Source organism: Lycium ferocissimum, chromosome 10 (genome assembly GCF_029784015.1).
Source record: "Lycium ferocissimum isolate CSIRO_LF1 chromosome 10, AGI_CSIRO_Lferr_CH_V1, whole genome shotgun sequence".
Lineage (NCBI taxonomy): Eukaryota > Viridiplantae > Streptophyta > Magnoliopsida > Solanales > Solanaceae > Lycium > Lycium ferocissimum.
Window position 1 is genome coordinate 41931785 of NC_081351.1, and position 15614 is coordinate 41947398.

General features: G+C 35.3%; 3 protein-coding genes across 4 annotated transcripts in view; 2 read left to right on the plus strand and 1 right to left on the minus strand.

The window, feature by feature from the left end:
- Positions 1–383: 383 nt before the first annotated feature.
- On the plus strand, positions 384–3189 carry LOC132033920 (actin-104-like). 2 transcript variants are annotated; one of them, XM_059424088.1, is made up of 5 exons: positions 384–504; positions 1315–1554; positions 1664–2057; positions 2150–2775; positions 2924–3189. In XM_059424088.1, the coding sequence occupies exons 2-5, from the start codon at positions 1507–1509 to the stop codon at positions 2987–2989; spliced, it is 1134 nt and encodes a 377-aa protein (XP_059280071.1). In that variant the 5' UTR covers positions 384–504; positions 1315–1506; the 3' UTR covers positions 2990–3189. The 2 variants fall into 2 exon arrangements, with proteins under 2 accessions (XP_059280071.1, XP_059280070.1); XM_059424087.1 differs by lacking the exon at positions 384–504 and having other exon boundaries at positions 606–1554.
- Positions 1676–15614, plus strand: part of LOC132033916 (actin-104-like) — a 60092-nt gene continuing 46153 nt past the window's right edge. Inside the window, exon 1 of the mRNA XM_059424079.1 lies at positions 1676–1711. The gene's annotated coding sequence lies outside the window, so the exon portion shown is untranslated. The remainder of the gene's footprint in view (positions 1712–15614) is intronic.
- LOC132033913 (probable leucine-rich repeat receptor-like protein kinase At1g35710) lies at positions 10321–12812 on the minus strand. Its single transcript, XM_059424064.1, has one exon. The coding sequence runs from the start codon at positions 12721–12723 to the stop codon at positions 10594–10596; it is 2130 nt and encodes a 709-aa protein (XP_059280047.1). The 5' UTR covers positions 12724–12812; the 3' UTR covers positions 10321–10593.

Genomic DNA, 15614 nt, shown 5'->3' on the forward strand with positions numbered 1-15614 from the left:
TTTGATTCATTTGCTGCTTTGTAACCCGGTCATATTTGATTATGTATAAACATGAATTTGATGAGTTGAATATGTATATTATTAAAAAAGACGAAACTTTAATGATATGACATACCAACTAGGGGAGATAAGGCTTTTGAGGTGTTTAGATACTTTTGAGCAAAGTAGCTATAGTTCAGTGACTTTATTATTCTAAATAAAATAAAAATGATTTTTAAAACTTGAATGACCATCCAAGGAATTAACTCTTTCGAGGAGCACTCTTTTCTGAAACAACTATATAGGTTTTTTTTTTTTTTTGTTTGTTTGTTTGTTGTTGTTGTTGTTGTTGTTTGTATAATACAACCAACATTTGTTTGATTATTGAATAGGCCAAAAAGGGAAGACAAAAAAAGAATAGGTCCAAGAGCAATAAAGATGTGATTCGACACTTCAGTTTTATTTGCATTTACTTACGATCTCAATACTGATTACTGAAATAGCATTGGATACGTCTCCATAAAGGTTAAGCCTCAATTCTGTTTGATGATTGATCAAATTTGATTTGTCTCTGTTTCACTTGTATTTATGTGCTTTATTTAATTTGTTATTGGTTACTAAATGATTTGTAGATGTAACTGACTAACAAATTTTGGGGTCTTTAAATCTTGATTTTAGATTCAGTTTGAAACTTGGGTATGATGATTTCATGTGTTTCTTCTGATCTAAATGTTGTTGAACATGTTTGGTCGTTAGAACTTATGTTGATCATGAAAGTGATTTAGAAAAAGAATGTCCCATCGATTTTCTGATGAGACTTTTCCAACAATATGTACCAACTTAATAATTTGGTTCAGATTATCCACATAAATGTCAAATTGTTATTAAGAAATCTGAGTGTTGACTTGCAAGCAGTGGGGGAGCTATATGTACGGTGAAGGGGGTTCAATTGAATCTCCTCGCCGGGACATTTTAGTGCGTATGTAGGTAATTTTTTTTTTTTTCCACATATATATGTAACACGCTGAATATATCTCCTTTATACAAAGAAAACTTTTTGTGTATGGCTTTCTGAATCCCCAAGTTAGAATTTCTGTCTTCGGCACTACTTCCAAGTGATTATAAAAGGGAATGTCAAAGACTGCTGTTCCATGTTCTGCATACTTTATTAAGTTTAGTGATTATTATGTTGCCATTCTGTATGAATGTGAGTGTTTGTTGGTTGTGGAGTATTTTGCATTGATATATCTTGGTCTAGAGTGGGTACATTATGTTATTTTGGAACTACTAGCTAATTCTTTTAGCATTTTGCTCTTTCTTTTCATGTGCTATTAGCTGGTGAGTTCTACTGGAAATATGAAAATCTATCTCGCCTTGAGCGTGAAGGGAGCTAAAAAGGAGAATCAGAGATTTCACGCAGACTGAGCTGATCTTAGGAACAATTCTCATTTTGACTCCGTATTTCTGTCTCACCTAAATTATACTTGCAAACTAAATGTTTAAGGTCCTTAAAAGATTGCTGATGAGATGGATATTCAAGCACTTGTTATTGACAATGGAACTGGAACGAGCAAGGTTAGTTGGAATAAACTGGTTGCAGTTTTGGCTCCATGCGTGGTGTTAACTACACTGCTCCCAAGGTAACCTAGTAATGAATGATAATTATTGTTGTTTGTCCCTCTAGGTTGGCTTTGCTGGGGATGATTCTCCAAGGGCTGTTTTCCCAAGTGTAGTTGGTCATCCTCGTCACACTGGTGTCATGGTTGGAATGGGACAAAAAGATGCCTATGTTGGTGATGAAGCTGAGCGTAGAAATGGTATTTTGACTCTTAAATATCCCATTGGACATCGCATAATAAGAAACTGGTATGATATGGAGAAAATCTGGCATCACACATTTTACAATGAACTCCGTGTTGCTCCCGAGGAGCATCCCATTCTTCTGACTGAAGCGCCACTTAACCCCAGAGCAAACCGTGAGAAAATGACCGAAATCATGTTTGAGAATTTCCGTTTCCCAGCCATGTATGTTGCGATCCAGGCCGTTCTCTCTCTGTTTGGTAATGGTCGCACAACTGGTAAGCTAAAGAACAACTGGTAAGCATAAGAAGAAATACTGGTTCTCTACTATTTTAGTCAGTCACTAATTTCGTTCTTATTTTTCAACCAGGCATTGTGGTTAATTCTGGTGATGGTGTGAGCCACACTGTCCCCATCTATGAGGGACATGCACTTCCCCATGCTATCTCGCGGTTACATCTTGCTGGTCGTGCTATTCTGGATTATCTCATGGAGATTCTCTGCGAGGGTCTCTATGAGGGTCGTTATATATTTAACAATGGCGTTGATATAAATGTTATGTGTCATATGAAGGAAACAATTGCTTATGTTGCACTGGACTTTGAACAGGAGATTGAGAAGGCAAAAAATAGATCTTCAGTTGAGAAGGGCTATGAGCTCCCTGATGGACAAGTCATTAATATTGGTGCTGATAGATTCCGTTGTCCTGAAGTCCTCTTCCAGCCATCATTGGTTGGAAAGGGACCGATAGGAATTCATGAAAAAACCTACAACTCAATCATGAGATGCGATGTTGATATTAGGAAAGATTTATTTGCAAACATTGTGCTTAGTGGTGGCTCAACTATGTTTCCTGGCATAGCAGAACGTATGAGCAAGGAAATCAGTGCTCTTGCCCCAAGCAGCACGAAGATCGAGGTGGTTGCACCACCTGAGAGGAAGTACAGCGCCTGGATAGGAGGATCAGTTCTCGCTTCTCTCAGTACTTTCCAAAATGTTAGTTTCTTTTTGCTTTATTTGGCGGATCAGTCATTCAATTAACTAGGCCTCATTCCCAAATAAATTAATTGTTCGAATTGTGAATGTTTTCTTGATAACTTCTTTAAGCTCAAGGGATCAGCACTAACCTGTACTTGGTGTGCAGATGTGGATACCAAAGGCCGAGTATGATGAATGCGGTCCCGCGGTGGTTCACAGAATGTGCATCTAAGAGTGGTTTGATAACTTAAATACTCCCTAGTTAAATTCCAGCACATGAATTCCATTTCTGTCAGAGAGATGTTTCTTTTTTGAAGTGATACGCAATTTTGTGAGCAGTATGATAGTTTACTTTTTAGCTGCTCTGTATCAATATGCTGAATTAAATTTACTCGCATTTAATCTGTTATTCCAAGTGATTTGGCTAGCAAATCATGGAAATGGTAGCTCGTCTGCGACTAAAGTCGATTCAACTGTTCTGTTGCTTCTCAGGTTATGTGCGGTTGGTTATATTTTTTTTCATAAGCAGAGCTCTCTGAGTTGTGTGGAATGTAGATTTGCTTGGCTATACTTACAAGAATTATCTTGTTTCAGGTTTTGGTAACAAAAGGGAAAATGATGTTTTTATGTTTCTATTCTACTTGTGTTGGGCCTGCATTTTGATATAGCTTTCAAGATGTTATAAAAGCCTTACCTTAATTTATTTAATTTGCAAGAGTAGATTCTTGTTGATAGTACCTTTCTATTGCTAATTTAACTGCAAACTTACTGCACAAATAGTTAACAAAATGGGCAAGCTCTTTCCAGTTTCCCTCAAGAATCATGTAGCCAATTGTCCAACTGCATAAGGGATATTATTCAACAAAGGGTCCATTTGTTTTCTGTCGATACCAGGGAGGACTCAATTAGAGCCGGACTTAAAAGACTGTGTTGAGAGGCGAATTCAGGATTTGAATATTACGTGCTCTTATTCATGGTTTGAGCCAAAATTACTAAGGACATGCAATAGTTCCGCCTCTGTATTTTCGTGCCTGTTGGGCGAATTAGAACCATTTGAGTACCAACAAAATTTTAAATCGTCTTATTCTAGTATTCGATTTTGTTATGTACAAGCTCAGAACGAGAAGGGATGTCACAAGAATAAGATGTAATATATAAGTTAACAAGTATTAAAAGATTTTCATTTTCTTAACGTTTATCTTGAAATCATGTGCAAACCACATGTTCAACAACAGTAAGTGATAAAAATATGAGAAAACCAACACACATGACACATATATAAGTGCAAGTTGAATGTAAGGTAGAGTCAAGTAGAAAGTGCTGCAAGCTTCAAGTGGATTGCTACTTGTCTTGTAAATGAGAAATATATGTGGGTAATCCAATTTAATAATGATAAAATTGATTAATTATATTATACTAAAAGTGGAAAGACCCTAAGTCAAAAATTGAATTATGTAAATGCCCATCACAAAATGAGCGACCATCTTGCGCTTCCCAAAAAAAGAAAAACAGAGCCCTTATGTTAAATAAATAAATCTCAATTGTATTGAATCGATGGAGGATTGTTTTATCTGCCAAATAGTTAATGCATGGTGAAGGTGTGCAATTTTGCTTAATCAATGGGGAGGACAATGTTTGGTCTGCCTGTAGTTAATGCAGATTAAACGTGTGTCCATTTTCTTAAAGCTTAGCTACTTTATACATCTGTTTTGGTCCTTCGAGATTCCACCGGTAATAGTAACAATTATGTGTGGACTTTTCATATCTTGTTTACCGTACTATATTAAAGTCCACACATAAGTGCACGAGACTTTTGTTGCAAATCTAAAATCAGCTCTAAATTGCTTAGGCCTAATGCATATGCGGCCCCCTAAACTTGTCTTTTTTTTTTTTTTTTTTTTAGTCATTTTGGCATCTCAATTAAGTGTTATTCTATTGAACCTCTGAACTTGGCCTCAAGTGCGTCTATCAAATATAATCCGACTTACATAGCATTTCGCTATACTAGAAAGTTAAGCTAATATATGTATGGAATTTGACTATGTTGATAAAGATAATGCTATGCTGATGATGTATTCATATGTGAATTCTTGATTCTCTTTGTAAATAAGGTTTTGATTTTCAACTATTTTTAGTTTTAATTTAATTTCAGTTATTGTGATATGAAGGGTCTTGTTCCAACCATACTTGAGTAAAAAAAAAGTACTCATCATATATGTTATGTAAGTCAGATTGTGTGTGATAGACACACTTGAGGCCCAGGTCAGGAGTACAATAAGAACCAACACTTAGTTGAGGTGTCAAAATTTAAAAAAAAAAAAAAACAATTTTAGGGGGCCGCATATGCATTAAGCCAATTGCTTATGTCATTGATGGTGCATCAGACTTCCTAAAACTTTGGCGGATTCTTGAGGGAATACATAGAGTAGATCCAATTGGTTTTGAAGTTTGTGGATTGTGCAAGAAAAATAATAGTGGTAAAGAAGATGAATTCTCAAAGTAATATTGAAGCTTTTATTGAATTTTATGAGTTTATGTGATTTATAGTCTTCTCGGCCTTCCAACCCATCAAAGTAAGTGTTTTTTTTTTTTTTTTTTTTTTTTTTTTTTTTAGTATTAATTTGTATAACCCTCTAATTTTTTTCATTTCCGTTAATGTTGAACAATTCCTACCTTATCAATTTTCTTTACTTTTATTTTATTTTCTTTGATTTATTATGTCTATAGACGTTGGTGTCCTAATGAATTGTACTCTCCAGCTAAAGTAAATTGCTATTTCTTTTATTAGATAAGATCCTACATTTTGAAAGAAAAAGAGAATTGAAATTGCTGGAAATGTAATTGTTCATGAGCTCATGCAGAGAAGTTGACACTGGAATCAAATAGGACTGCATAGTTATGTTTTTTGCTATTTCCTCCTTGTACAATTGTTAGCCCCGCAATAAAGTTTTGCAAGGAGCCAAGGACGCCAACGTTATGTATGCTTTAGTTTCTCTTTCAAAGCGTGGAAAAAACAATTATTCTACTAAAATTCATAATTGTTTACAATTTTTTTTCTAATAGTTACCCCTAAACAAGTAAGGTACTTACTCTGCGTGGTATTAGTGATTATTACATGGTTGACATGTAAAAATAACAAAAAGCAATTAGGCTCACATAATTTCGAAAGATAAGATTTACTAATTGATAGGGCGATGATTGGAAAACACAACATATATATAGTATTATAACTATAAATATAAATTATATAAATATGATATGGGATACACATGCAACGCACATGTCCAAATACTAGTAAACTACTTGCATGTGAAGGAATTATGATGTAAAATAAATAAAGATCAGTATTCCGCATTACCAGTGTCCTAAAAGGGTGTTAATTGAATTGTTTAACAATAAATATAGGTATCCGTGAACAAGGCATTCCGCATTACCAGGTCCGAAAAAATGTTAAAATAACAATGAATGAAGATACCATTTACTTAATTTAGCCAATGATGAATTTGATCTGTGATGCCTCTTAAATTCTTCTTCTAGTTCTCAAAAGACTTTAATGTAGTTATATAAATAGAATACACACTTTTCTCGGAACATGTTGGCATTATCTGTATTTGGTAGTCGAATCATGAAAGCTTTTTTTTTTTTTTCATCAATCATGAGAGCTTCTCAAATCACAACCATAGCTCTAAAGCACCGTAAAAATTTCTCCATAGTCAATATTTACACTAATCCAATAAATGCATGATATGCGTTTGTGCATCGACGTTTATTACTTAATCATAATTGATTAATACTCACTCTCACCTCATTAAATCGCTTATCTATCGAAAAAAAGTTAGGAGATATATATTGATGATCATCAAAAAAATGGTCATATATATTTAAACTATTATAGTCCAAGCTTTTTATTATCTTCTTCTTAAATGCCATATTCAGTAAAACTCTGCCTCATAAATAGATTAAAATTTGGGGTCCTTGAGCTTTTAAAATTTTTCAATATTAAATCAGTCTTGATATTTGGGAAGTGTAAAACAAAAGTACTACAACATATTTTTTGCTTCTAGCCTTCACAATGTCCATCAATAATTCATGTAAAAGCCTACAACTCAATCATGAGATGCGATGTTGATATTAGGAAAGATTTATTTGCGAATATTGTGCTTAGTGGTGGCTCAACTATATATATTTCCTGGCATAGCAGAACATATAAGCAAGGAAATCACTGCTCTTGCTCCAAGCAACACGAAGATCGAGGTGATTGCACTACCTGAGAGGAAGTACAACGCCTGGATAGGAGGATCAATTCTAACTCTCTCAGTACTTTCCAACAAGTTAGTTTCTTCTTGCTTTATTTGGAGGATCAGTCATTCAATTAATGACGTCTCATTCCAAAATAAATTAATTGTTCTAATTGTGAATGTCTTTTTGATATCTTTTTGATAACTTCTTAAGCTCAAGGGATCAGCACTACTTGTACTTAGTGTGCAGTAGCGAAGGCCAAGTATGATGAATATGGTCCCACAGTGGTTCACAGGATGTGCATCTAAGAGTGGTTTGATAACTTAAATATCCCTAGTCAATCAAAAAATGAATGCCATTTCAATCAGAGAGATGTTTCTTTTTTGAAGTGATACCCAATCTTGTGAGCAGTATGATATTTTACATTTTAGCATATCCGTACCAATACGCTGAATTAACTTTACTCGTATTTCCAGTGATTTGGCTAGTAGACCATGGAAATGGTAGCTCGCCTACGACTAAAGTCCATTCAGCTGTTCTGTTGGTTATCAGGTTATGCACCGTTGGTTATAATTTTTTCATAGGCAAAGCTCTCTGAGTTGTGGGGAATGTGGATTTGCTTGGCTTTACTTTATATTTACAAGAATTATTTCGTTTCAGGTATTGGTAACAGAACGGAAAAATCTATGTTTTTATGTTTCTATTCTACTTGTGTTGGGGCTGCATTTTGATTTAGCTTTCAAGATGTTATAAAAGGTAGGCCGAAAGAGGTTGCAATCAATTGCCCTTCCCGTTATCATCAAACAAAAGACTACCATACACGCCGCCGGCAAGCTACCTCGCCTATCTCATCTGTAGGCATTTATATCCGCCAGCTCACGAGATCAGATCGACTGCTCTACTACCATCATTCCGAAGGTTTTTTTAATTCAAAAGGATGGGAATGAATAGCTTATTCATAATCTTATAGGCCCCGCACCGCTTCATTCAATTGCTCTGTCATAAAGAAAGGGAGGGAAATCTTTTTTGATCAATCGCTTGAAGATTAGATTCTTGTTGATAGTACCTTTCTATTGCTAATTTTAACTGCAAACTTATTGCACAAATAGTTAACAATATGTGCAAGCTCTTTCCAGTTTTCCTCAAGAATCATGTAGCCAATTGCCCAACTGTGTAAGGGATATTATTCAACAAAGGGTCCATTTGTTTCTCTCCATACCAGGGAGGATTCAGTTAGAGCTCAACCTAGAGACTGTGTTGAGAGGCAAATTTAGGATTTGAATATTATGCGCTCGAGTTCAAAATTATACCACAACCCTTTATTGGGTTCGAAATCTATCATTTGTATTTATTTAGTGAAATTTCAACCCTTATGCATGGTTTGAGCCAGAATTACTATGGATGAACCTGTAACTTATGCAATTTTAGATCTGCCCTTTTTTTTGGCGCCTGATGGGGAATTCAGAACCATTTAAAGTGCAAAACAAATTTTAAACCATCTTATTCTAATATTGGGTTTTGTTGTTTACAAGCTTAGAACAAGATGGGATGTCACAAGAATAACATGGAATTTATAAGTTAACAAGTAGTAAAAGATTTTCATTTTCTTAAGGTTTATTTGGAAATCATGTGCAAACCACATGTTAGTGAACAACATGTACTAGTCCCAGTAATAATTTTGGCATAGACCGTCTCATCAAAATAACTTACTTCACAACCACTTGGTTTCAAAGTTTATTCATTTTCATACAAAGACACCTCACATCTCAGGGATTATATAGCTCGCGTTACATGAGTAGGTGGACATGGATTCATTGATGATAACCTATGAGAGATGAAGTGCATTGTTGGCCTTGATTTTGGAGTTTTAAGCAAACAAGAACTTGCTAGCTTGATGATAAAAACCAAAACCTCTTTTACTCTATCTTCAGGATATGGAAGGCGTTCGTCTAGCAAATCGCTAAGCTGCACATGATCTCTAGTAGACAAATTTGCTAGCACAGTTATGTATTCCCCAATATGCTTTTCTTTGATTATCTCCAATGCTAATACTCCAAAGCTATAGACATCACACATTTGTGTAACCTTCATTGCATATGCAAGCTCTAAAACAATACAATTTCCAAAACTTATACTAACAATTAAACGTGCGAATGAGATAAAAACAGTGTAGATAGTGTTTGGCACAGTGTAGATAGTGTTTGGCTATAGTTCATGAAGTTTTAAAACAAGGATAATAAATAAAGTTAGACCTTACCTGGTGCAACATAGCCATATGTGCCTGCAAGTGTAGTGCAATTTGATGAGTCTGGCTTGAGAAGCTTAGCTATGCCAAAATCTGAAACACGAGCTTCTTACTCAGAATCAAGCAAAATGTTATTGCTTGATATGTCTCGATGAACAATCGATGGTGAACAATCCTAGTGCAAGTAAGATAAAGCAAAAGCAACACCTTTTATGATGTTCACCCTTTTAAGCCAATCCAATTTCTTAGACTCAACTTCATTGCTCAAAATACTAGACGAACTTCCCCTTTCCACATACTCGTAAACCAAAGAACGAGTTTTGTGCATTCGAACAATAGCCATAGAGGTGCACGATGTTCCGGTGCTTAATCCCAATCAATGCCCTCACTTCATTCATAAAGCTTTTGGGATGTGTATTCTCAAATGAAGAATGAAATCTCTTCATAGCTATATTCCCTAATGATGGAAGGTTTACCCTGTAAACTCTTCCATGCCCTCCTTGGCCGATGCAAAATGTTGCATCAAACTCCTCTGTGGCGTTTAAGATATTTCTGTACAATGCCTTTCTATCTAATATGGATATCGAAATCCAACCATCATCACATCTTTCAATGTCTCTAACTTTCCTTCTTTTATCACATATAAAGAGAATACCAATGAAAGCATAGAGCAAAAGACTAGTGCTCCCATAACAGGAAGTACAATGATGAGGATGAGTTTACGTTCCTTGACCATTGAGTACTTCTTTACCACAGAAGATGGCCTTTCGCAGGGCTGGAGTCCTGTTACATTTTCGCAAAGACCTTTATTATCCTCCAATGAGGCATTGATAAAAGCTGTATTATTAGGGATTGGACCTTCCAACTCATTGTATGACAACACGACATCCTGCGAACCAGTTAAACTTTCAAGGTCTTCAGGAATGCGTCCAGAGAGGCCATTGTGGGAAAGATTTAAGCTTACCAAGCTTTTCAAATTGGCTAGATGAGGCGGTATTTGTCCAATAAGATGATTATGGCTCAAATCAAGTACATTAAGTTGAGTTATCCTCCCTATCTCCATTGGAATTTTCTGCCCAAATTTGTTGTTGCTCAGTTTTAACTGAAACAAGTGCACGTAATCTCCTAAAAAAATTGGGATTGACCCATTCAATCTATTGCCTGATAGATCAAAGGACTCTAATTTTGTCAGTGACCCAAGTTCCCCAGGTATATCGCCAGAAATGTTGTTGTTTTGCACAAAAAGCTTAACCAGAGAGGTTAATCTCCAATTTCCTTAGGAATCTGCCCAATCAAATGATTCGATGAAAGATCAAGTCCTAGAAGTCCTTTGACATTTCCAATCTCTGGTGCTATGCTACCACTAATGTTATTCTGGCTACCTGCAGATTAATCAAATTCTTGCATGTCCCCCAATTGCTGTTGAATTCACCATGAAAATCATTATCACTCAAATCAATGAATTGAAGCTCGGGATAGATTCCAAAAGCTACAGATAAATTCCCACTGAAACTGTTGTTATTAAAGTGTACCCTTTTCAGACTAGAGCACTTCCTCAAGCTACGTGGTATTGGACCTGTTAGCTTATTGCTAGCCACCGTGAAGTTCTCAAGTTTCACACCTTGGCAAAGCTGGTCTAGCATATGGCCTGAAAGTTGATTTTCGGATAACTCCAACTTGTTAAGGTTTTTCAGATTACCCAACTCACTAGGAATGGGACAAGAAAGTTGGTTAAATTTAAGAATCAACTCCTTGAGCTCAGTTAAGTCACCTAGAGTAATTGGAATTGAACCACTAAGTTGATTACTGGATAATTCTAAATCTCTCAGGTTTTTCAGATTTCCCAACTCACTAGGAATGGGACCAAAAAGTTTGTTAGAATAAAGATACAAAATTTTGAGCTCAGTTAAGTCAATTAGAGTAATTGGAATTGAACCACTAAGTTGATTATTGTATAATTCCAACTCAGTGAGGTTTTTCAAATTCCCGAACTCATTAGTAATGGGACCAGAAAGGTTGTTAGAAAAAAGGTGCAGAATTTGGAGCTTAGTTAAGTCACCTGAAGTAATTGGAATTGAACCACTAAGTTGATTTTCCGATAAATCCAGCCCGATGAGGTTTTTCAGATTCTCCAACTCACTAGGAATGGGACCAGAAAGTTGGTTAGAATAAAAATACAAAAATTTGAGCTCAGTTAAGTCACCTAGAGTATTTGGAATTGAACCACTAAGTTTATTACTGTATAATGCCAAATCAGTGAGGTTTTTCAAATTCCCGAACTCACTAGGAATGGGACCAGAAAGTCTGTTAGAATAAAGATACAAAATTTTAAGCTCAGTTAAGTCACCTAGATTAATTGGAATTGAACCACTAAGTTGATTACTGTATAATGCCAAATCAGTGAGGGTTTTCAAATTCCCGAACTCACCAGGAATGGGACCAGAAAGGTTGTTAGAAAAAAGGTGCAGAGTTTGGAGCTCAGTTAAGTCACCTAGAGTAATTGGAATTGAACCACTAAGTTGATTTTTGCATAAATCTAGCTCGGTGAGGTTTTTTAGATTCCCCAACTCACTAGGAATGGGACCAGAAAGTTGGTTAGAATAAAGATACAAAAATTTGAGCTCAGTTAAGTCACCTAGAGTAATTGGAATTGAACCACTAAGTTGATTATTGTATAATGACAACTCAGTGAGATTTTTCAAATTCTCGAACTCACTAGGAATGGGACCAGAAAGGTTGTTAGAAAAAAGATGTAGAGTTTGGAGCTCAGTTAATTCACCCATTGTTTTGGAAATTGGACCAGAAAAATGATTTTTTGGTAAGCTTAAATTCTCAAGGGACTTCATCTTTCCTATTTCAGCAGGAATGAGACCAGACAATTCATTGGAGAAAGCATAAAACAGTTTTGCAGTGACCAAGCTACCTATTTCTGGAGGAATATGACCCGTTAATTGGTTCTTTCCAAGATAAGCTTCAACAAGATTGACAAGTTTCCCTATTTCTGCGGGAATGGAACCATTTAAATGGTTGTCAAAAATGTTCAGAGTCTCAAGTTTGGTTAGTGAGCCGATTTGTGGTGGGATTAAACCTGAAATCTGATTATCAGACAAGTCAAGATAGACAAGATTAGTGAGCTTACCAATTTCGGGTGGGATGGCGCCAGAGACCTGGTTCATGCTAAGATTAACATATTGAAGAATTATGAGAGATGAAAATGGAAAATCATAGAGTGTGCCAGTGACACTAGCATTTGTAATGTTCAACATGTTTACCCTACCCTTTAAGCATTTAACTCCGTACCAATCCCTGCATGCATCGGTACTTAATGTCCAAGAAGCCAATAAAGAATTATTCTGGATTAGGAAAGTTGCTTTCCATTTGAGGAGAGCAATTGCTTCCTCAGTGGAAGCAAAAGTAACGATGAAGAGATATAAGAAAGTGGAAAACTGAAGGAAAGAAAATACACTGGGAACCATCATCATGACTAAAGGATTTAAGTTGTTTGTTTTGGTTTGTGATGAACTCTGCAGGGTAGAGTTTTTATTTATATTGTATGTGAATCTTACAAGTCTTGCGAGTCAATGGCATTCAGTTCTCAGCTTGTAAAATACGGGTAGAATTAGAACGACTTGGAAGTCAATATCTCACTGTCCATGGAAGTATTTATCAACGAATTAAAAGAGTGTTTCAATTATGGCCTATGCTTAAAGTTTTGTGGAAATATATTGGGAGATCTTCTCCAGAATTATTCAAAGCTAATGGACAACCCTGTCAATAGCTGTATCATTTTTGCGGGCCAAGAAGAAGAAAAGTCTCTCACACTTCCCTTCCATTTACTCTCCAATTATATCTTCTTGTTCTTTAACAGTTATGTATTGCCGGAAGGAAAAAAGAAGTGTGTAATTGAGAAAGCCAAAGCACTTGTTTGAGCTGGGCTTTAGGTAAAACAGTTAGAGATCTATGTGTACCTTGCTAGTATTTATTATAGATGTCTTGTAATTTTATCAAATACTAGTTCAGTGATTTTATCTATTTACTCCCTTGTTTTCCCTCTATAGAATTTTACTGAGTGCCAAATTTGAAATTGTTATTATTTTATTAAAATAAACTTGGAGTTATGAAACTAACAGAGTAACAATTAGCTGCTTCATAATGTATGGCTAACTTCGACCATTTATAGGTGTATTGTACGTCAAGTTAAGGAATAGACAATATTGGGCAGAAGGAGTTTTGGAAATAACTCACTTTCTTAAAAAGCAGTGGAAATGATCGATCCTTTTTATGTAATTTTTTTTCTTTACATAATATAATTATTGAAAGGGAAGAATTATACTTTGATTATTATTTGAACCAGTGCGAGTTGTATTTCTCAATATCCACTAGCAAATTTTGAGGTCCTATGGGCCATTTCCCCTAATCTTAAGGGATATTAACTGGAAATTGCCCTATTATATATATATATAGCCTATCGAACAAGAAAAGATTCAAGCTAGAGAAAACCAGAATATCATTGGAAATCAGGGCTGGTGATGGAATTGGAGGACCACATTTCTGTTTGCGTGAGTAGCTTGGAAGGGGGAAAATAGTTTGCAGAACAAATTTTGGTTTATCTTGAGTACGTATCACAAATTGTCGGGTACTCTAGAAAATTTTGGTAAATACTTATCGGTGTTTAGGCGCGAAAGGTTGTTTCAGTTAGTACGATAAAGCCAGAAGCAAGGTTCATAGCAACTGAATGAAAATTGTTGCACCCCCATCCAATTCTAAAGTTCAGTTGCTTGTTTTGGTTATTGATGAGCATGTGCAGGGTATAGTTGTATATTGTAGTGAATCATTACAAGACTTGAGTCAATGGAATTTATTTCTCAGCTTGTAAAATGCGGTGTAGAATTAGAATTATTTCAGAGTCATATCTCACTGTCCATGGAAGTATATACTAACAAATTAAAAGGGTGTTTCAATTGTGGCCTAAGCTTAAAGATGTGGAAATATATTGGGATATTTTCTCCAGAATAGTTCAAAAGTCATTTCATTGACAAGCCTGTCAATAGTTGTATCATTTTCCCGGGCCTTGTACTATAGTGTAGAATAGTTCCAACATGTCATACGGTGCCAAATTGTCTTCCAATTTTTGCTCAGATGGACCACCAAATTAAAGAAGAAGAAAAGTCTCACACAAACTTCACGTTTCCCCTTTCCTTCCATTTACTCTCCAATTATTTTCTTTCTTTAGCACTTATGTATTGCTAGAAGGAAAAAAAAAATAAGTATGTACTTATCATAGATGTCTTGTAATTTTATGAAATACAATGATTTTATCTATTTACTCCCTCGATTTCCCCTCTATAAAATTTTACTGTGTGGCAAATTTGAGATAGTTGTTATTTTATTACAATAAACTTGGAGTTATCAAACTGACATACTAACAAGTAAAGCTGCTTCGTAATGTATGGTTAACTTCCACCAATTATAGGTGAATAATAACTATTTATACGTCTAATCAAGGAACAGACAATATCTGTAGGAGTTGCATAAATAATTCCCACTTTCTTAATATGTAGTGGAAAATTGGCCCTTTTATGTAATTTCTTTTTTACATAATCTAAAAGGGAAGAATTATACTTTTGCAAAAAATATATGCCCTATCGAACTAGGAAACATTTGAGAAATCGAGATGGATGTTGGAATTAGAGGCCACATTTGACTAGCTTGGAAGGGGGAAATAATGTGCAACTATTTTGGTTAACTTCACTATGTATAACAAATTGTCGGCTACTCTAGAATAATTTGGTAAATACTTATTGTATTTAGGCGAGAAAGGTTACTTTACTAAACAAAATAAGGTAAGAAGCAAAGGCATGTCAGTTGCACGAAAGTCATTGCGCCCACATCAAATTCTAAAGTCCTTTCTCATTCTTAAACCACTTTTGGTTCAATTGCCGAAAAATAGAGCTTAGACTTCCAATTACATTGAGTGCTAGCTTAGTAAGCTAATGTTGAGTATGATTTTGATGATGATAAATAAAATATGCTTGTCCTGAAGTAGTGTTTTATTCATAGATTGTCAGGAAATAATAAGGATAAGGAAAAAGAATTTAGCAATAATTTGTTGTCTGGCAGAACACAATTTATGACTAAATTACCATGTGATTAATATGAATGATTATCCTATAGTATTATTAAGTTTCCAGCTGCAGGGTTTATCAAAAAGGAGTTAGAATTGAACAAGGAGTCAACAAGATCCCAATCGGATAAGGAAAGGAGTTTGGGTTGACTTCTACTTGATATCCCTATTCTACATGACTCTAACAAGATGGAACAAGCGTATACATCTATAAATAACGTCCATCAACGTTCTAGAGAGGACAAGCAT

Bases quoted from the DNA above. Each gene is read 5' to 3' on its own strand.
- LOC132033920 (XM_059424088.1), top strand. From the start codon at position 1,507: ATGGATATTCAAGCACTTGTTATTGACAATGGAACTGGAACGAGCAAG. The intron at 2,058-2,149 runs GTAAGCTAAAGA...TTTTTCAACCAG, and splicing joins TGGTAATGGTCGCACAACTG to GCATTGTGGTTAATTCTGGT. The intron at 2,776-2,923 runs GTTAGTTTCTTT...CTTGGTGTGCAG, and splicing joins CTCTCAGTACTTTCCAAAAT to ATGTGGATACCAAAGGCCGA.
- LOC132033913 (XM_059424064.1), bottom strand. From the start codon at position 12,723: ATGATGATGGTTCCCAGTGTATTTTCTTTCCTTCAGTTTTCCACTTTC.